Source organism: Monodelphis domestica, chromosome 7 (assembly GCF_027887165.1).
Source record: "Monodelphis domestica isolate mMonDom1 chromosome 7, mMonDom1.pri, whole genome shotgun sequence".
Classification (NCBI taxonomy): Eukaryota; Metazoa; Chordata; class Mammalia; order Didelphimorphia; family Didelphidae; genus Monodelphis; species Monodelphis domestica.
Window position 1 is genome coordinate 46,147,193 of NC_077233.1, and position 22,152 is coordinate 46,169,344.

The following is a 22,152-nucleotide window of genomic DNA, read 5'->3' on the forward strand; positions in this document are numbered from 1 at the left end:
GAGAAATGAGGCCAAAAAAAGTTATGTAGATTCTTGGCCCAGATATGACCTGTATCTACTTTTCTGTGGGCTGGAAGTCACATGTGCATGGGTGAATATGATCTTTACCCAGAGGTCAGCCATGTAGCAGAAAGTTCAGGCCATGACATCATCTCAGTGGAGTAACAAAAGAAGTCTTATACCTGCCCATTTAACTAGGATGCACGTCCAAACCTGGACTTTGCTACAGCCATTGACCTACTTTTTTTCTTCTCTTTTTTTTTCCTCCAACTAGAACAATGCATCAAAATTGCTTCTGGCAATCATGGAAAGCAGGCATGACAGTGAAAATGCTGAAAGGATATTATACAACATGAGACCAAAGGAATTGGTAAGCATTTCACTCATCATGTAAACCCTGAGCAGTGATCTACTCATTCTCTAGGTGCTTTGCATTCCCCCCATCTCCATACCTTTGTTTATTCCTACTAAAGCCCTGTCACTTGAAATACTTATCTTGATCCTTGATTTGAGCCAACATTTCATCCATACAGGCACTGCCTTGGTCAGTGCATATGGCGACCCATTCATGCTTGCCTGTGTCTATAACTGGTGAGCCATTCATTATGCCAAGAACTTTTCTCTAGGGCACTTAACATTTCATGGATACCAGTAGAGCCCACTAACAGTTCACCAGTTGGCCCTAGTTTTTGCTGCATGAGTGGTCCATCTTTTTTTAAATTTATGATTATACATTTTTCTACTATCATCTGGCTCCCCAGTACACAGTCTGTTCATACCCCTTCAACCGTCTTAATGGTCTTTTGGATGATCTACACCTTGAAAATCCTACAGATCATTTAAAACCCAATTCCTGTGCCACCTTCTCTATGAAGGCTTTCCTTACTTCCTCCATCCCAAAGCCTTCCTTTGAGGTCTTATGGCACTTCTGCCTCTCAAACACTCATCATAGATCCATTTGTTATTTACTTATTTGTGTGTGTATCTCATCTTCCCTACTATATTGCTAATTCTGTTTCCTCAATCTCTGTATCAATCATAGCATAGTGCTGACTACATCTTAGGTCTCTGGTAAATGAAAAATTTGAATTTGATTAAGGAAAGATTGTATTGAGAGGATTAGTAGAAATACCCAGATCCTAGGACTTTCAGGGAAGCCATGAGAATCAGAAAAAATAAAATAAAATTAAGGAAATATTTTACTCCACTGTCTTGGTCAAAGAATTTAAAATATCTCAATGTAGCAATGGCAGTCTGCCATCTCTCTTTGAATCCCTTCAGTAAATCTTACTATAAAAGTGTTTTCTTTATCATTCCATTTTTCCTTATCTTGGCCCGTGCTTACATGCCTTATTCTTGCAAGTGCTGAAAAATTCAGTCTTTTGATACCAATACCATTTATGTACCTGGAGATGATCTCCATTAGTTCTTTGATGCCAGTAATAAGTTATCTTTATTATAAAGAGAATGTGGTTCACAGGTATATTTTGAGGAATGATGAAAACTACTTGCTATGACTTCCAAGGAGGAAAAAAGTCTCACCCAAATTCAGAGTTAATGTAGAAAACTGTGAGACTAGCAACAAACAGTGGGATGAGTTGAGGGCAGAAATACGATTTGGAATCCTCACTGACCTACACATGTGCTGCATGTCCTGGCCCCACCATGCTCTGAATAAACTATAATTTAAAGTTAAGATACTAGATCTAGAGCTGAAAAATATCTCAGAGGTCCTCTAGGCCAACCTCTCCATTTTTACACACCAAGAAATTGAGACAAAGGAGTTAATAAATTGTCTAAGATTACATAGGGGATAAGTAGCAAAACCAATACTCAAGTCCTATGATACTCTGTTGAGAAGACACTAATGACAACACCTACTAGAAACTTGATGCTTATGCTTGTCAGGAAGACTCATCTTCCCGAGTTCAAATCTGGCCTCAGACACTTAACAGCTGTGTGACCCTGAGCAAGTCACTTGTTTGCCTCAGTTTCCCCATCTGTAAAATGAACTCGAAGGAAATGGCCAACCACTTTCTATCTTAGCCAAGAAAACCTTACATGGATTGACAGAGAGTCAGATCCAATAAAACAATTCAACACAACTATTCTTTGGATGGGTGGCTAATTTCTTTTTATTTGCAACGCCCACTCTTCATGTCACCCTCAGCTCTCTGAGGCCAGTGGAATGGCATAAACTCTCAGAAGGAAGGACTCAAGATTTATGTCAATGCTTATATAATGGCAACATGGATAGGGGTGAAACAAGGCACAGAAGTCCAGATTTGTCATCTTAAGAAAAACTCATTCCATTCCTGCCTCCCATTGGATCCATAAGAAGGTCCATATAAACTTCTGGCAATTGGCCTCTTGAATTGATATAACATGAATGGAAAGTGCCATAGTGGAAAGTGTGGTATGGGAGCCCCTGGTTGCCAGTTGCCCCCTTGTGGTTGGAGAGTGCCAGACTCTGGTATATTATACATAAGGACCCTTATATTAAACTTCCATTTATCTAAAACTCAGGTGACCAGATAACTCAAATATTCATAACCTTTTTGAGGAGTACATCCTACTAACTAGAATTTTAAAATAGAATTAACTAATAATCAAAATGATAACATGAATTTATTTTTTAAAATCTGTCTTTAGGTTGTGTCCTGAATCAGTAGAAATTCAGCCTATTCTTCATATTCTATATTCAATAATGTTTTTTTACAATAATAACATCAAGGCACTTCTGTCTTATGAATCATTAGATGAAGATTAATATTCAGTACAGTTTTCTTTCGTTTTTTTGTGTTCTAATTATTTGAACATGAATTACACATTTAGGAAAAATGTGGTAACTCAGTAAACTAGAATATTCATTTAACCAAAATATTCATTCTTTAACATGCTGGGGGAAATGGAAACTTACTTTATTTTACCCCCAAAACAACTGAAAATGGACCGATTTGATTGAAAATATTTGCCAAATTGACTAAAACATGAACTATAGCAAAAGGTCTACTCATCATTATAGCCAGTAGGAGTTAGCTCCATGTTTTCTCCAAACAAATGTTATTTTCTTGTCCCAACCTCTAGGTGGAAGTCATCAAGAAGGCTTACATGCAAGGTGAAGTGGAATTTGAGGATGGAGAAAATGGTGAGGATGTGGCTGCATCTCCTAGGAATGTGGGCCACAACATCTACATTTTAGCCCATCAGGTATGACCGACCACCCCAGAAGAATTTCTTGTTTGCAAGGGCAAGCTTCTAGGAACAATAACTGTGAAAGGGTCCTGTTTTGCTTAACTGTATTGTTGGCAGACTCACCTTTGAACCTCTTTTAGCAGGTTGACCAAAGTAGCTAATTTCAGAGATTTAGAAGTCACTTTCCCCATTTTCAACTATTAGATGGCATCCCCTTCTTAAGAAAAGAAATTCTTGTGTCCTTAAAGACATTTCACACACACACACACACACACACACACACACACACACACACACACACACACACATCTCTCCTTTCCTTTATTCCTTGGGAGAGCTGAAAAGTTTTCTAAAAATACTAAAGCAATCCTTTCTTAATTATCTAAAGAAGTGAACTCTAATTTCTGGATGATTATGTTTGGAGCTCTTTGTCTTCAGACTTTTTTGACTTTGCAGTGGTTATAGTAGCATATGGTATTCTGCATCACAACAACAAGGAAGCCAATTTCCCAACCGTGCTCCCAGGTTTGTTTTGATTTTAAGACATCCTTCTCGAATGTTGGCATATCTGTGTTCTGTTCTGAAGCACTTTCTCCATCTCTGGTGAGCATCACCCACAAGTGTGCCTGTTGGATAATTACTTTTCCCTTCCCTTTCACCTGAGTAATCCAATTAGACTTGTTATCCCAAGGTATTGGCACTACTTGTTGTTCCTAGGATATAAGATAACGACATTGCACAGGCTGCTGGCAGCCCCTTAAATGATAGGCATATTTACAACAGGAACTTTTTTTTTGCATATTGCTGGAGGTGAATAGCAGAAAATCAGTATTCTGCTTTTTAAATGGAATTGAAAATATGATGTCCCCCAGGGAGCCAGATAATGTCACTACTGTTATAAAGTGGCATTTCTCTAACACCATTTCTCTCCCTGTCCCTCCCCTTGTTTACCACCACCCAGCCATCCAAGGGAGTTTTCAAAATGTTTAGATTAAAAGAGGATACAAGAGGTTATGCTGAAAACTCTTTCCTCTGCCTGGCTAAATAAGACAGAGGGGCAAAACAGGACTCAGCGTGGGCAAAAGTGTTCCGTACTCTCTTCTGCTTGATTCCCAAAATAAACTTTGTGTACATAGCACCCAGTTAGAATATAACAAGTCTCCCATCACCTTTGCCTACCTGCTAACAACTTTGCTGGTTATTATGTATTCTTTCTACCAAAAATTTGAAATGAGTGCGTGTTCCTGTTATAAAGAGAAATTGGGTCTCTCCTGTTCCTCCCCCCACCCCCATTCTTGTATTCCAGTTGGCTCGACATAACAAAGAACTTCAGAACATGCTGAAACCCGGAGGTCAAGTAGAAGGAGATGAAGCTCTAGAATTCTATGCCAAACACACAGCACAAATTGAGGTAAAAAAAGAGCTCAAAGTGGTTTTAATTAAAGGACTTCAGAGGGACCTGAAAAATCCATTTTTAAACCATAGATTGTTTGAGCTAGAAAGAGATATAGAGATCAGATGGCCCTTCCCCTTCTTTTTTATAGATGAGGAAACTGAGGTCAAGATCACACGACTTGTTAATAGTAGAGCTAGGAATCAAACCCAGGGTTTCTGAGTCCTCGCCAAGTTGTCTTTGCCCCCTGGACCATTCATCTCAGGGGTCTTTTAAAAGCCAACTGCTCCTCTAGTAAGTCAGAGAATTATTAGCCAGCTTTTGATCATGAGTGAATAGACACAAAGAACTTGGAAAAATACCCTCTCACTGTCAGAACAAATATTCCAACAGGCCAGTAGTCAAAGCCAATGGTCAGAAATATCCTTGGTGATATTTTAAATCTCTGGACCATCTTCCAAAATTTAATAATTCTCTTGACCATTTCACCAAACCTTTGTAGCCATGTTGACTGTCCAGATCAATCAACTAGTTCCTTCTTTCCATTAAATGCCTATTAAATGATCTACCTTAATTGATCCTCTGGAATTTGACTGCGATGATTGCCTTAGACACTGTAGAATTCTCAACTTTTTGAGTTACAAGGGACCTTGGAAACAGATTATCTTGCCTAAAAATCTTCATTTTAGAGAGGAAGACACTGAGACCCTATCAAGGAAAGAGACTTTTCTGAGATGGCATAGTTAACCATTGGCAAAACTGGAAACTAGATTCATCTCCTCATATGTAATCTTGTGTCACTGAAACTCCAGTTGAAGAAAAGACTTATGATATAGTCAAGTGGGCAGTCATTTTTATTTTATTTATTTTGTTCTCCTGACTTTTAGGTATGCATGCTTAAATTTGAAAGTATGTATTTTTAGACCACAATGATGTATCCAATCTGAAGAATCAGTCCTAGGAATATTTTTAAGGCATTCAAAGATATCCTTGGACTCTGACCCTAGAAATATCTGGGCTCTAATAGGCGAACTTCTAGTATTATCATTATTTAGGCTGGCTATCTGGACTCCATGCCTCCTTAAATGTGCCTCAGTCTCCCTTTCTATCTTCCCTTTGAACATTATGCCCTCCAAGCCCCAACTCTTCTAAAAATGTAACCTTTTTGAGAGTAGGAACTGTTTCAATTGTTTGTATTTGTGTTGCCATCATTAAATATAGTTCATAGCACACAGCAAGCATTTAATAAATACTTTATATATCTGAAAGAATTTGATCATTGTCAAATATTCAATCATAGCAGCTGTGCAGACATAAAATCACTTTTTGAAGTTGTTCTGCCTGGAAAATAATTGATTTTACTCTAGGGAAAAAGCCCCAGAAATAACTTAGCCTAAGATTATGTGAAGAGAACCATAGAATCTAGAATAAAGAAGGTAAATGTAAAATGTAAGTTCCCTGAGGGCAGGAATTATTTTTTGTCTCTGTATCCCAACCCCCAACACAAGACCTTGCCCATAATGGGTGGCCTAATAAATGCCTGTTATATTGATAGCCTCTTTGTACTTTACCTTGGTTAGACTGTTCTGGATATTGCATTTTAGGAAGGACATTAAGATGATAAGGAGACTAGAAACAAGTATGGATAAGGACTTGTTGAAGGAAGTGGAGCTTTTTAGCCTAGAAAATATTTGGTTGGGTTGGTGGGAGGTTTTAACTGTCTTTAAGTATCTGGAATCTGATTTTTGGGGGCTGTCCAGGAAAAGAATTGTGAATGACAGGTGGAAATTTCAGGATTAAAAATTTTTATTCTATATAAAGAAGAAACAATTTAGTAATTAGTATTATCCAAAAGTGGAATACACTCCTTTGGAAAGTAGTGAGCTCACCGCCACGTGAGATCTTCAAATAGAGTCTGGAGAATAGAGAATAAATAGAGAACCTTCTAAAGATCTTTGTTCAGATATCGTTTGGTCTACATGGCTCCCCAAATCCCTTCTATCTCTGAGATTCCCTGATTCTTTGATGTTAAGTCAAAGAACATAACTCTTTAATGTTTACTATGTCAGGCTCATTTCAATAAGAATGCAAAGCAACCTCTTAGTCATCAGGATAAAATACTAGTTATTAAATCTGAAGGCTTGAGGTTTACAAAATAATAATGTTATAGATTATCCAGAAATATCTTTATTTCCAGCCTCCTAAGACTGGGAAAGCCCTCAATATTAAGACCCTTTCTCTCTGCCTTATAAAGCACTTAATCCAAGGTTAAGAATAAATATGTATTTGATTAAAGCTTCTTGATGATCCTCAGTTAATCATTTAATCTCATGCATCTCTTCTAGATCGTCAGGTTAGATCGCACAATGGAGCAAATAGTTTTCCCTGTGCCCAGCATATGTGAATTTCTTACCAAGGAGTCCAAACTACGGATCTATTACACCACCGAACGGGATGAACAAGGGAGTAAAATAAATGACTTTTTCTTGAGATCCGAAGACCTCTTCAATGAAATGAATTGGCAGAAGAAGCTGAGAGGTAGGTCTGGAATTTTTGAATAAATGTGTTATTAGCCTGAGGTCAGTAGTAAAATTTGGCTTCCATTTTACTGATAAGGAAGCAAAGCTACCCAATGGTAAAAAACGACTTGCCCACAAACACAGGAAATATCAGAGACGGGATTCAGACTCAGGTCTCTGGAGTCTCAGGTCCAGGCTTCTTGCCTCAAGCATGGTGTGCTGCTTCGGTAGACAGAGAGGTGTCCCAATGTATTCAAGTTCCAGCATTCCATGGGATGAGGCTAGCCTTGAAAGCGTATTTATCTCCTAGGACGGAAGGGTTGTGGTCTACCTCTGAGCGCCATTAATACTCACCTTGGCAGTCTCCCATGGACAAGTCAGTGTCCACAGTCCTGGTCAGAATGTTCCAGAGACATTGTCATTATCCTTTCTGATGAAGAATTCCTTGGAGGGCACAAATGCTACCTACTTTTGCCACATCTTGCTTTTTAAAAATAAAAACAACCACTGGGTCTAAAGAGAAACAAAGACCTTTGAATTATCAAGATGAGGCTCTTAAGCAAGAAGTTAGGTGCTTTCATTTCTCATTTACTAGCACACCTGCTAAGGAGACTTGGGTAGCTCCCCCTTCCCCCCTCGTAGGCTACCCTGGCGATTGGACTCCCGTAATTGTGTCATTTTATAGGCTGTGGAATTGTTTGCTGCATTAGATGTGTCAGAGCTAATGAGTGAGTCCCGTTGGAAACGCCTGACTATCACAGGAAAATTACACGTTTAAAACCCTTTTATAGGGGCTTTCCCAGAGGGCTGCTCAGCTCATGGTTTTCATTCATTTTTTAATGTGGACCTTGAGCATTAACTGAGTACTTGGCACCATCCGATGGGACAGACTTGAAAGGATTAGGCTGTGTTTGTATCTTGGAGTCTGTGACTGAGTTTTTATTGGAAAACTCCCATCGAGGTTTTTGGTTGGTTTGGATTTTTGTTTCTCATGTTGTTTTGATTTTCCTCCTTATTCTAAGACCAGGTGGGAAATGGAGTAAAAGAGAGAGCTGTGTTCTGTTCATTCTCTCCTCAACGTTCAGCTCCCATGCCACCTCCTCCTGGAAGGAACCTTTCCCAGTGTTGCGACTCATCGGGGCTCTCACTGCACCTTTCCCCCAATCCTTTGTCTTAGCTTTGTAGAGAGTTTATATTTACTTCCTTGTGATCCACCCTGTGGAAGCTCTTTAAAGGGCATGATCTGTGTCACTTTTGTGAAATCTGTGACCCAGGCCAGGTACCAGGGCTCACTTCACATGGCCAATTGGATTGAATCCTCAAGTCTGAGGTGGGACAGCTAATCCCCTTGTCCCTGGATCACAGATCTAGGGCTGAACTTGAGGTCATTTACACCAACCCTCTCATTTTATAGATGAGGCTCAGAGTTAAAGTGTTAGTCCCAGAGGTTGTAGGATGAAGAGCTGAGATTTGAACCCAGTAACTGAATTCAGTGTTCTTTTTCTTGTATGCGGGTGCCTCTTCTCCACCTCCTTTCCCCATTCAACTCCTTCCTCCATCCATTGAGCAGAGAGATGAGGGAGAGCCATTAGGTTCATCTTCTGTCTTCCTCAGGACTAGCCTTAGTCATCCTCAGTTGTTAATGGAATACATGAAGAGAGCTGTGGCCCAGGCAGCATTCTTGTTTCTATTAGTGGTAGGGATCACCTTTTGGAAAAGACATGGTTGTCTGCCTTGATGTCAGCCTTTATGCAGTGGGGATGTCCTGCAAGAAAAGGCTGCTAGGTATGCAATGGATAAAGCCTTTGTCTAGGAGTCAGAAAGACTTAAGTTCAGTCCCACTGCATCCATTTGCTAGCTGTGTTTCCATGTGTTCCCCTGGGAAAGAGTTGGTTACTTGATCTCTGACTGCCTCAGTTTCCTCATCTGTAAAATGAGGATAGCAAAGCACAATGGATAGAGCACCAGACCTGAGTTCAAATACAACTTCAGGCAGTTCTTAGCAGTGTGATCCTGGGCAAGTCATTTAACCCCAATTGTCTAGTGCTTCTCATTCTTAGGATTGATTGATTCTAAAGCTGAAGGTAAGGATCTTTTTAAAAAATGTTGATAACAATAACACTTACCTACCAGCATTGTTATGAGGATGAGATGAGATGACATTTGTAAAAAGCTCATGAAACCCTTAAAATGTTGCATAATTGCTAGCTACTGTTATTATTAATAATAATTCATGGATCTCCCCCCAATAACTTATTCTAACTTGTTCATCTCTTTATTATGACATCATATTTTAGTCAGTGCCTACCATTTGTGAGTGACCATGGTAACACATTATCACATTTGATGGAACCGCTATCCGAAATAAGGGCTACAAATACCGGTTCCCTCCTCAGACAGTCAGGAAACACTTATGAATGTGGCCCTAGGTGTCCTAGTATATAGAGTGCTAGGCTTGGAGTTGTTGTTACTGAGTTCAAATCCTGCCTCAGACAATTATTCTGTAATCTTAGACTTCTTAGCCTCAGTTTCCTCCTCTCTGTAAAGTAGTTGGTCTGATGACAATCCTCCTCCATTTGGAATCTCCTGGTCTTGGGTTTTCCATTGCCCTCTAGCCAAATGCTTTCTACTGACATTATCCTTTTTTCAGTCTCTTTTAGGGAAAAGAGGTTAAAAAAAAAAGGATGTGTTTCCTTTGTGTTTAAGCACAGCTACTAGTTGCCAACTGCATGATTTTAATTGGCTTCAAGGCTATCTCCTGGTGAGAAAAAGGGAAATTGTGATTAACAACTTTGAATTAAACATGAATTTGCATGTTTGTGTGGGGAGGGAAGATATCTATTCATTAGGAAAAAATCTTTTCATTATAATTGTATTTCTATCAGTAGCCACTTTTCCTAATAATAAACCTGTGGAAAACTTGTTGTGGCTCATTTATGTAGCAATTTTCCTGAATGCGACACCAGGCTGGTACTTGATTCAGCTTGCTGATTACATCGTTTGTATTCAGATGTGAGTTATAGACTATTGGAAGTTTTCCCTTGCTATTTTGACCATTCCTCTACACTTAAGAATTTTCTAACTTGCATCATAGTTATTTCATAGGTGCACAATGTTAGGGCCAAAAACCCCCCAAACTTTAGAGGCCAGTTAGTCCAACTCCTTTATTTTGCATATGGGGAAACTGAGGCAAGGAGGGATCAGGAGACTTGTCCAAGGTCACATAGGTATGAAGCAGCAGAGCTGGGATTCCAACCTAGATTATCTCCCTCCAAAATCAGAAATTATTTCCCCAGTGGCATGCTGCCTTATGTCTCTCCTCCTACTTGATTATAAACTCCTAGAGAGATAAACTCCATCATATTTCATCTTTGTATCCCTGGTATCTGACACATACGTGCACATAATAGGTTCTTTAAAATGATTAAGTAGAATTGTGCAATAGTTTTTTCTGGGGAATTTTAAAATCCTCCTTAGGGACAGCTAAGTGGCTCAGTGGATAAAGAGGCAGGCCTGGAAATGGGGGGATTCTGGGTTCAAATTTGGCCTCAGACATGTCCTAGCTGTGGAACCTTGGGCAGCTCACTTAACCCTAGTTACTAACACTTATTGCTCTTCTGCCTTAAAACCAATACTTGGTATCACTTCTTAGACTGAGGGTGAGAGTTTGGGGGTTTTTTATTTTTTTTACATTCTCCCTCTTTATATTTTTCCCTGATCCTACTTCTATTGCCCTCCTACCAGCTGGGCTTGGGATTATTGCAAAATTTAAAATAGAAATGGAGTCGTTTTATTCATGAGTCTTATTCAACTTGGCAAACATTGATTGATAAATATTTCTTGGGTTGAATGTATTAAGTCGTTGCTGTGTACAAAACAATTTAAATGCTGAGATAGAGATTATAATAGCACCTACCTCCTAGGGTTATCCTAAGGATCAAATGAGAAAATATTTATAAAGCTGTTGGTTAGCACATAGCAAATACTACAGGAATGTTAGCTGCTATTATTCATGAAATGAAGATGAATATGACAATGTCCTCATTGAGCTTAGAGTCATGCTTGTACAGAACTGTTCTGCAGGTTTAGAAAATGTTGAAATGCACAAGATAAGTAACCATAGCTCACATGATCAGTGATGGAAGATTTTTTGGCCACATTTTCCATTTTACACAATTATTGCACAACCCCAAAATCACTGTGTTTTTTAGGTCCGTGGCAGCCCGTGCTAGAAAGCCAAAGTAACTCTTCCAGATTCTCTAAATACCCAGGGAATAGATCAATGATGTCTGAAATACCACCACCCCCCACCAAAAAAAAAACAAAACCAACCCAACCAAAACACAACCCACTGTTGATCATCTGAAATCAGGTTATTTGTTAGCAGGCTTCTAATCTGTCCAGCATTCACGAAACAGAATGGATTACCTGGACTTCCATCATCATGTCTCGTGTAGAAAAGCTGCTAAGAAATCAGTGGAAGATAGCACTTGAGAGAGACAGAAATTCTTATGTGACTCTCATTTAACACCTCCCACCTTCACTTCTCCCTCCCCACTCCTGTGGTCATGGCTAGATTAGACATGTTTTTGTGTTCTAGGGCAAAATGCCATCAGCAATGCCAGTTTTTTTCCCAGGGCAAATAATTCCTCCCTTTAAAAATTCTCCCTCCCACTTCCCTTCCTTCCCCCCCACCCCCCAACTGCAGTAAATTTAAAGATCTTGAAAAAAACCGATAGAGTCAATCTTTAACTTGAGCTTGGCATAGTTCAGGGAAGGGTGCCTGCTTAGCACGTCCGCTCTTCACATTTGAATGTGACTAATGGCTTGTCATCACCCCCAAGCACTGGTCCTGTTTGAACTCTTGGCCTTGCTAGAAAATGTGGCCTGCCCCTCCTTTCACAGGCCCTGCATATTTTTTAGCCCAAGTGAAGAAGCCAGGAGATTTTTAAAAATACCTCCGACTGTGTTCAATTATGATATAACTTCATTATTGGGAGGAAGCTTGGGGAGACTTGGCCTTCTTACTCTAGGCTGATTAGCAGGCCATATGATTTGTTCCTGGCTGCAGTAAACTAAATAATGATCATTCCATTGAAGAAAAAGATGATTGAATTCTGTTCCCATATATTCTACCCCCCTATACAGAAGAGGAAAGTGAATGAGACTGTATTTTGGAAATTTTGCTTCTCTCATAGAGAGACCGAAATTATTCTTATTTTTATTTTTTATTATTTTTAAATATTTATATTATTAAAAATAATAAATTATTTTTATGTAACAACCTAAACAAAGCACTATTTAATACATTTAAAGAGAATGTCCTTAAAGAAAATGGATGAAGATATTGCGATTAAAATTGTATTCAGAAAAGCAGCACAGTGAATGGACAGAGCACTAGATTTAGAGGTCAAAAACTTGGATTCTGATCCTGGCTGTGCTCCTAACTACACCGTGCCTCAGTTTCCCCATCTTTAAAATCAAGGAGTTGAATCTGATGACTACTCAGGACTATTTTGACTTTAACTCTGAGATTCCTGTCATCTGTATGAGTAGAAGCTTTCTGCATAAGAAGTTCTCTGCATGGATGCAATTATAGTTCTGGGCCAGCTCACATTTCTCTAGGATCTAAAGGTTTGCCAATCACTGCTATATACAACAACCTTGTGAGGCGGGTAGGGAGTACAAGTTATCCTTAGGGATATTTTCCCAAATGAGACGATGAAGCTTTGGAAGGTTGTGTGACTTGCCTCTGTACACCCAGCTAATACCCAATGTGGGTCCTTGCTCAGGTCTCCTGACTCCAAGTCCAGCCCTCTATCCCCTGAGCCAGTTGGCCTCTTAATTAAAGTGGAGAAGGGAACAGGCGCCACTCTGAAATTTTCAGATTTCCCCTGAAGACTTCAGCTCATTTCATAGTCAGCAAATAAATACCTCAGAGATTAACTTGAAAAGACATCAAGCTTTCTTTATCAGGAGCTACACATGATGAAACCCATCACAAACCCTGGATCCGCCATAAGCCATGTGGAAGGAGATACAACATCTCCCTCTGCCTTCCCCTGACAATTCCAGGTTACAAGATGTTGCAGCAAAATGGAGTGACTCCCCAGCTGACCAAGCACTTGAGACTTGAGCTTACCATTGTTTAGTGCCTTCTCTTGGAGTAGGTGTCCTTTATAGCCACCCAGACAAATGGTTATCCATCTTCTGCTTGGGGGACTTCTAGTAATGTAGGGAACTCATGCCTTCTCATGGCATCCCATTCCATTCATGAATGCCCCAAGTCACTAGAAAGCTTTCTTGTATTGGGTTAAAATCTATGTCCCTATAAATTCCATCAGTCCTGGACTTTTCTTTGAAGCAACACAGAACAAATCTATTCCTTCATCTATCTATCTTCATGACAGCCTTCACATATTTGAAGAACCTCATACTCCACCTCTTCCTCCATTGGACTTATTCAACATTCCCCTTGAAAGGAAGCATCTAGAATTCAACTAGATGTTCAAGAAATGGTCCAAGCAATTTAGGATAGGGTGGAATGATGATCGCAACAGTGAGGTGATATTGTGGAGAGAGTGGTGTACTTGTTGTCAGACCCAAATTCTAGTCCTGCCTCATACACTTACAAGTTATATGACCTTTGTCAAGGCATCTAATCTCTCCAGCCTCAGCTTCCTCTTCTGTAAAAGAACTAGAAAAAAAATTTAAAAACTAGAAAAAATAAAAAGAGTTTAATAATAATAAAAAATAATTAAAAACTAAAAAAATTATAAAATAAAAATAGAAAAAATAAAATTCTGGAAGAACAAAAGGTCAAGAATATCAATTGAATGAATGGGGGGTAGAAATGTAAAGGAAGATGGCCTACCAGTATCAGATCTCAAACTGTACTAAGAAATAGAACAATAAATCAATGGAATAGTTTTAGATATGTCATATATAGAGGTAAATGACTTTAGCAACTAGTGTTTGATTAATCCAAAGACTCCAACTTTTGGGATAAAATCACTTTTTAACAAAACCTGGGAAAACTGGGAAACAGTATGGCAGAAACTAGGTATATCTAAATATCTCACACCCTATACCATGATAAGATCAAAATGGGTATGTGATTGAGATACTAAGGATGATACCATGAGTAAATTAGGGGAACTAGTTTACCTGGAAGATCTATGGAGAAGGGAAGATTTTGTGACCAAACAAGTGACAGAAAGCATTATTATATATAAAGCGAATAATTATTATATTACATTTAATAGCTTTTGTACAATCAAAACCAATGAAACCAGAATTGGAAGGGAAACAATAAACTGAGGAGGGGGGGGGCATTTTATAACAAATTTCTCTATAAAGGCTTAATTTCTCAAATTTTTAGAGAACTAAGTCCAATTTAAAAACATATAAGAAAGACATTCCCCAAATGGTCAAAGGATATGAACAAGAAACTTTTGGGTGAAGAAATCAATAATCATGTGAAAAAATACTCTAAATCACTCTTGATTAGAGAAATGTAAATTAGAACAACTCTGTGGTACCATCTCACACGTATCAGATTGGCCAGTATGACAGTAAAGGAAAGTGACGTATGTTGGAAGCAAAATTGGGACTTTTTTGCTTTGTTGGTGGAGTAGTGAACTTATCCAACCATCATTCTGAAAAGCAATTTGGAACTGTGTCCCCAAACCATAAAATGGTGTATATCCTTTAATTCTGTAATACCATTATTGGGTCTGTATACCAAAGAGATCATAACAAAAACGAAAGGACCTACTTTACCTACTTGCACAAAAATATGTATAGCAACCCTTTTTGTAGGGGTAAAGAATTGGAGACCAAGGAGATGTTCATCAATTGGGAAATGACCGAACAAATTGTGGTACATGTTGGTGACAGAATACAATTGTGCTATAAGAAATTATAAGTAGGATGATTTCAGAAAAAGCTGGAAAGACCTATATGAACTGATGCAGAGTGAAACAAGCAGAAACCAAAGAACATTGTACACAGAATCAGCAATATTGTATGGTGATCACCTGTGAAAAACAGCTATTCTCAGCAATGCAAGGATCTAGGACAATTCTGAAGGACATATGACAAAGAATGCCCTCCACCTCCAGAGAAAGACCAGCTGGAGTTAGATGCAGATCAAAGCATACTATCTTTCACATTAATTTGTTTACAGTTTTATCTTGGGGGTTTGGTTTTATGTGAGTATTCTCCTGCAAAAATGACCAGTGTGGTAGTTTTTTACATGATAAGTGCATAATCCAGATCAAATTGCTTGCCCTCACCAAGAATGGGGAGAAAAGAATATAATTTCAGAAAACATATATTGAAAATTGTTATTACCATGTAATTGGGAAAATAAAATATCTTTAGGAAAAAAAAGAGGGGATAATAGTAGCACCTACCTCCCAGAGCTATTGCAAAGATCAAATGGGATGATTTGTATAAAGTGATCCACATAAACCTTAATGTCCTTTATAAATACTAGCTATTTGTGATAGTTTTATTTCTGCTAATGCAGCTGGTGGTTGCATTCATGATTTTTTCCTTCCATTGCTAAATCATTGAGTTGTTGCATATTGATTGCTCTAAACTATGACCCACAAACAATTTTTCAGTTGAATTTCAGACAGATGAGACTTCTGTTGCTCCAGATTTCTGGGACTTATTTTTTTAATGTCAGTTTTAGGTTTATCCCAGTAAAATTTCATTTTGTTGATTTGGGTCCAGTCTTTTGCTATTTTCAGGCTTGATTCTATCTTTCATGATGATTTACTAATATGTTGACATCCCTTCTGTAACTTCATTCATGTAATTACTACCAACATTAAACAGAATGGGGCCACGTGCAGAGACCACTGGCATGCCACTAAAGATCTTTTCCCCTCTGGGGACACTGGGTCCATAACTAACAGCCAATGTCTAACCATAGTGCTGTCCAGTCTACTTTTCACTGTCTTCTGAGCAAGAAGGATAGCACAAAAGACTGTCCAGTGTTTTACTGCATTCCAGATCTATTCTATCTGAAACACTCTATGGACCTATCAGCATAGTTATCTATCAGAATAGGAAATTAGGCTAATTTGGGAATTTCTTATTTGTTATTTACAAACTGGTCTTAGCTCATATGGCGTGCTTTTTTCTAAATTCTTAGGAACTGTTGATTAATCTATTTGAGAAATTGTCCAAAGGTTGATGTAAACCTTACTGGTCTGTGGTTTCCAGAATCTACCCTTTTCAGGGGAGGGAAAAAAAAACAAATTAGAAGCTCTTTTTTCTCCTCCCAACTAGCTGCTTTGCTTAGGGTTGATTATCAGATGTTTATTTTTGTAGTCCAAATGAGGTATTTTTGTTGAAAATAAGTAATCAAATGAGCATACTATAAAGTATAAACTCTGCAAAAAAAGCATAGGGACTAGCATCTTAAAAGGGTTTCAAACAAGGAGGGACTGAAAGCTAGTCTATGAGATTATTCTAGCCCAGCCCATCTCTGGTCTCCCAGGTTGCTATGGAAAGCTAGTTTATTTCTTTGATTGGTTTGAGTGTCCTAAAGCCCTAAATTCATCCCAGAACTCAACACCTAAGCAGTCCCAGTTTTCCACGGAAGGTTTCTCAGGTCTCCCTGTTTGGAGAAAATTTGGTATCTTTTTGGGATGCTCAAACTCTTGCCTGCTTTCTTCCCCTCCTCCCACTCTCTCCACTCATCTCACCCCACCTCACCTCCAACCACATATATAACACCTTCGCCATTCTCGTAAGGTCTCAGATACCAGTATATGATTAGCTTATTTCTCTGAGTCAACTTAAAAAATTAAAAAAAAAAAGAACAAGTGATCATTTTCCAGGGTAAAAGATGAAAACAAAAAAAAAGTCTTTTGTCTGTGAGGGGATAACAAAGAGGTAAAGGGCTTCCAACATTCACACACTGATACTGATGACACTCTTCTCTCTGTTTCCACAGCCCAGCCAGTGTTGTACTGGTGCTCTAGGAACATGTCCTTCTGGAGCAGCATTTCATTTAACCTGGCCGTCCTGATGAATCTGCTTGTTGCATTTTTCTACCCATTTAAAGGAGTCCGAGGAGGTATCAGCCTTTTTTATTGGCATGGAAAACATTGATAACCTGGGTTTCAAAAGCAATTTTCCCAGTGAAATTTGTATATACCCTACTTTAATGATCTTGCATTCTTTCATCTTGGGGCATAGGAGGTTGTGAGTTTTATCACTAGTATTTCATAAAATGTAAACCAAAGTTGGGACTGGGAGGGAATTTGCATGATTATTCATTAGCCAATATGAGGCAAGCCAGGATTCTTAACTATTTTTGTGTGTCCTAGACCCCTTTGCCAGTGTCTGGTGCAGCCTATGAACCCTTTCTTGGAATGATGGTATTAAATGCACAAAGTAATATCTGTGTAAAATATATATGTGATCCCAAAAGAAAGCAATTATACTGAAATAGTTATTGAAGTATTAAAAAAGAAGTTCTTAGACCAGAGGTTAAGAACTCCTGATCTAGAGAGAAGAGAAGATAGAAAGTTAGAGCTGGCAAGGACCTTAGAGCTCATCTAGTCCAACCTTCCCATTTTACAGAGGAAACCGAGGATCAGGGAGAAGCTGTGATTTGTTGAAGGGCATCACCCTAGTTAGTGGCAGCAGTAGGACAAGGGATGAAGTTTCCAGGGCGCTACCACCATCATTCTTAACTACCATCCCAAAGATATCATTCATTTGAATCTAATGAGTATCTTTTTTCTGTAGGTCAAACCATGAGTGATGATAGACACAGCAATTTTTTTCTGAATTTATGCCTCAAGTTCCTTACATCTTTTTCTCTAAACTTGTGTTTCTATCGATAGTGTAAGGAGCTTCCAGTGAAAAACTCCATCTACCACTGTAGATTGGCATTTGATCTGCAATTATGGTCTTGGAACATTGTGGAGAAATTTAAATGCCTTGCTGAGGCATATACTGCCAGAATGTGACAAAGGCAGGGTCTTCCTTACCCTGAGACCAAATCTCTCTCCATTATTCCACGTAGCATAATCTCCTGTAGGTACACTACTTAATAGAAAAAGAGGAAAACCATACATTTGGGCTTTTTTTTTTAATTTCAGCCTTCACTTTTGGGGACCCTTGATTTGCTTAAAGAAACACTAAATGCTTTGCATTTGTGGGTTTCAAGTGGCTGATATCCTAAGTAACAAGATTTCAGCCCCCTCTTTTTATATCTACTCCCTCTTTCAGTGATTCACTCTTTTGAGTTTAACTTTCCACCCAAGTATTGTAACAGACACTCTCAGGTATCATGTCAGTCTTCCCATTTGTGTTGTGGAATATGCAATAATAAATAAAGACATCATAATAATAATAATAATAATAATAATAATAATAATAATAAATAAAGACCCAAACAGATGGCACAATGAGCATCTAGGAAAAGGCTGGGAAGCCATCTAATCTTGTTGGCAGAACCATCCTTTAAGTTCAGCAGCTTCCCATGTGAGGGCAGTTAATTATAACATCTCATATGCCTAATAGATAGAAGTTAAAGGCAATGAGAAAACAATGTTCTCTCTAAGTAAAGTAGCCGAGCATTTTTTCAGGAATTAAAAATAACTTCTGAATTTGACTTTAAATTGTGTAGAAGACTACGTTTGGGATTTTTTTATCTTAGCTTAAATATCAACGCAAAGGCACGTCATTTTTCTAAAGTTAGATGACTCGAAGAGCAAATTCAATACAAATATTGATAGGAAAATACAGTTATAAAATTTTCCCAGATGTGACTAATCAGTTTGGCTGTTGATGACATGACAGTCCATTTTGTGAACTGGGTAACCAAGAGCCGGCTGCGGTCATGGAGATGAGAAACAACCCTGTGGATTGACTTTCAACCTATAGGTAGCCACGGTTAGTCGTGTTTTCTCCTGTGGCCACAGGTCAGTGTTTTCTGGCCTGTTTTCTCTTGTGACAACTTGAAATGAATTTTTAATGCATTTCGTTAACAGCTTTCTCAGTAGTCATTGGATTAATATGTTGGGAAATCTAACAGTTCCAGCCTTTAGGGACTGGTAAATAGAAACACTACATCAGTCCTTTGTCACCACTCTGTATTAAAAATGATATGGTTAATATTGATAATAATTATTAATAAAATTATTAATTAATAATAATATTAATAATAATAATAAAGTTTAAAAAATAAAGAGAAATAAAGTAAACAAGGGACTCTTGGGAAGCAGAGACCCGAGCCGTAATCCTGGTTCTACCATCAAACTAGGTACCTACATGGCTTTGAACAAGTGACTTTATATCTCTGGGTCCCTATTTTCTCTGGGTACAATGATGATGTTCGATTAGATTTCCCCAATTCTTTCCAGCAACAGCATTCTAGGATTCTGACCCTGTGGCAGGTCTTCCTGATTTGCAGGGGAAAAAGCTTTGAGGAAACAGCTCTATTGTTTCTAAAAGTCCGGCTTTTTAGTGTTTCATTTTGATTAATACAACCAAAGGAGAAGATTCGACTGTCTTTGTTGGAACACAGGATGGTGGGAGCAAGGGACCCACTAGAGGCACGCAGGATCAAGATTTCTTCAGGAAGGGTCGTGCAAAATGGATTATTTAAAAATAAAAGAAAAAACCACCACCACCATTTATTCCCTCTTTTGTGAGAGTCTTAAGGGCCTCCTCTCCTACCTGTTTGTTAGGAGCTGCTGCATGACTAAAAGGAAGTTTCCCTGGTGAGCCTTCTAGTCACTCCTTTAGGCTCCTGACTTTCTCTGTATCTCCACCGTGCATCCAGAGCTTCCCAGATGTCCCTGCTCTGGCCAGAGCATGTAAAGTGACCTTGTTACCTGCCCTGATACGTTTGGTTTCCCACCCCCATTGGGCAATGGAACAAGCCCCAGCTCCACCGCTGAGTTGGCCTTAAAAGCTTCCTTTCTAAAGTGGCAATTCTTTCCGTTTATTTGAATGCTGATGAGTAACCTACAGCGTGATCTTTCAAAAGCTTGAACCTTGGGCGACTGCAGATTTCTTTTGATTTTCAGCTGAACTCCTGGGCCTGCTGGGATGATTAAAGAAAGTGTAGTCCTATTTTTTACAAGGTTTCCTCCCCCCAGTAGAAAGGCAGCAGGTTAAAACATCATTAAAGAGGTGACCAGAAGACAACCCACTTAATTCTTTCCCCTTGTGCATGTTAAGTAGGCACATAGCTCTTTCCTGAGAATTTAAGGTACATTCAGTCTACCTCCTCTTGTTTCTTTGGCCTGTGGTTGTTCCAGTGTGCATGTGGGGGTTTATGTGGCCTCGACTCTCCTGGGTCTTCTTGTTATTCTCTCTGCTGGTTGTGAGCACATCCTTATGTCCAGCTCCGGCCAAGGTGGCCTTTTCTAGACCTTGAAAGAAATCTGGGGGTCCTGGAGGGGAGCAAATAGTTTAAAAGGAGGCTCTGGCTTTTTGTGGTCATGCATTCAGTGAATTGGGATGCTCACCGCCATGCCACGAATGTCAGGCATTCCTCTCCCTGTGTCCTGTGTGTATGAAGCAACAAAAAACAGTTTGGAAGATGCAAATCTCCTTTTTTATATAAGCAGCCTTTACTTGGTGATGCAGCTTGTTTATGTCGGAAGGAGCCTCAAAATATGACAACATTTAAAGCATGTTGTTGGGGGGCGGGGAGGGTACCAGAGGAGTATTTTTAGCCACCGCAGCTCATGTTATATAACCAGACCATCTCATGGGACACCCAAAATAGGACTTGAAATAGCCAGCGATGACAAAAGGGAGTGGAAGGTCCTTGATGGAGAGCATAGCATCACCACAGCGTCGTTCTCAAGATTCCAATGTTGTCCACCCCTTTCCCTTTGAGAAATCCGATCTGGACAATAAGGGAATAAACTGTTCCCTTTTTAGGCTTTTTCCCCCTCTCCATTTCATCTTTTAATTAAATTATTTAAAGGCTCAGCTAGAAGTTTAGCCTTCAAGTCCACCTGCTGAAAGTGTGAAGGGAAGATGAGTTATTTCAGCCCGATGTATGTGAGGAGATATAATTAAGGAGGATGTAGCTCCCAGAATTTCAAGAATTAGAACCACTGATCTAAGAGAGCCTTGGCCCCTCCTTTGTTCTCCTAGGCACCCTTGAGCCACACTTGTCAGGACTGCTGTGGACCGCCATGCTGATCTCCTTGGCCATAGTCATCGCCCTCCCCAAGCCCCACGGCATCCGAGCGCTCATTGCTTCCACTATCCTCCGGCTCATCTTTTCGGTTGGCTTGCAGCCCACGTTGTTCCTTCTGGGCGCTTTCAATGTAAGTACAGAATGATTTCATTTGTTTCCCAGCACTTCACTGCCTTTCTGGCTCCGAGGAATGTTTTTTGTCTGAATCCAAAAGGCAGAATCTCACGAAGGAGGCGCAGTCCCAGTGGCCAGTCTGGTCCCTTTCAGATATAGCCATTCTCAAGCCAATGGAGTGGCTCTCCAGCATCGCCAGCTCGTGATTTTTTCTCACATCCCTCCCCTCCTCATTGTTTTCACTGCCACCATCCTAACATGGGTTCCCATTGCCACTTGGTTGGATGATCCTCATAGCCTCTTTCCAGAATTTTCTGCCTCTACCCCCTCCCCCCTCCTCCATATGCTCAGATCTGTTTATGTCATCCCTTATCAGCCTCCACCTCCACTAAAAATGCTTCAGTGTCTCCCTGTAGCTTTCCAGATACAATTCAGTCTTTAAATTGGCATTCAAGACCTAAAGCAATACCTTCATGTCCTCTGCATTACAGCCAAACTGGGCTGCTGGCTACCACCATGCTTTCCTGACTGGCTTCTGAGGGGCATCGTCCTCAGGAACCAGCCAGGGGACGAGGTAGGAGATGGCATTGGGGTAGAGGAAAGACTTGGAACCAGCAAAGATTTCCAAGGTAGCCGTGGTTTGTTGTTCAGTCATCCAGTGGCGTCTGGCTCTCTGTGACCCTGTAGACCGTGGGACACTGATGCCATCTGTGGGGTTTTCTTGACCAGGAGACTGG

At 39.5% G+C, this 22,152-nt stretch overlaps 1 protein-coding gene across 11 annotated transcripts in view; it reads left to right on the forward strand.

Annotated features, from left to right (window-relative positions):
- ITPR1 (inositol 1,4,5-trisphosphate receptor type 1) overlaps positions 1-22,152 on the forward strand; it is a 410,117-nt gene that overhangs the window by 326,953 nt on the left and 61,012 nt on the right. For all 11 annotated transcript variants that reach the window (XM_056804557.1, XM_056804556.1, XM_056804560.1 and 8 more), the window contains 6 exons: positions 275-370; positions 3,088-3,210; positions 4,502-4,606; positions 6,934-7,126; positions 17,081-17,203; positions 21,256-21,431. In XM_056804557.1, the coding sequence (XP_056660535.1) occupies positions 275-370; positions 3,088-3,210; positions 4,502-4,606; positions 6,934-7,126; positions 17,081-17,203; positions 21,256-21,431 (816 nt within the window). The remainder of the gene's footprint in view (positions 1-274; positions 371-3,087; positions 3,211-4,501; positions 4,607-6,933; positions 7,127-17,080; positions 17,204-21,255; positions 21,432-22,152) is intronic.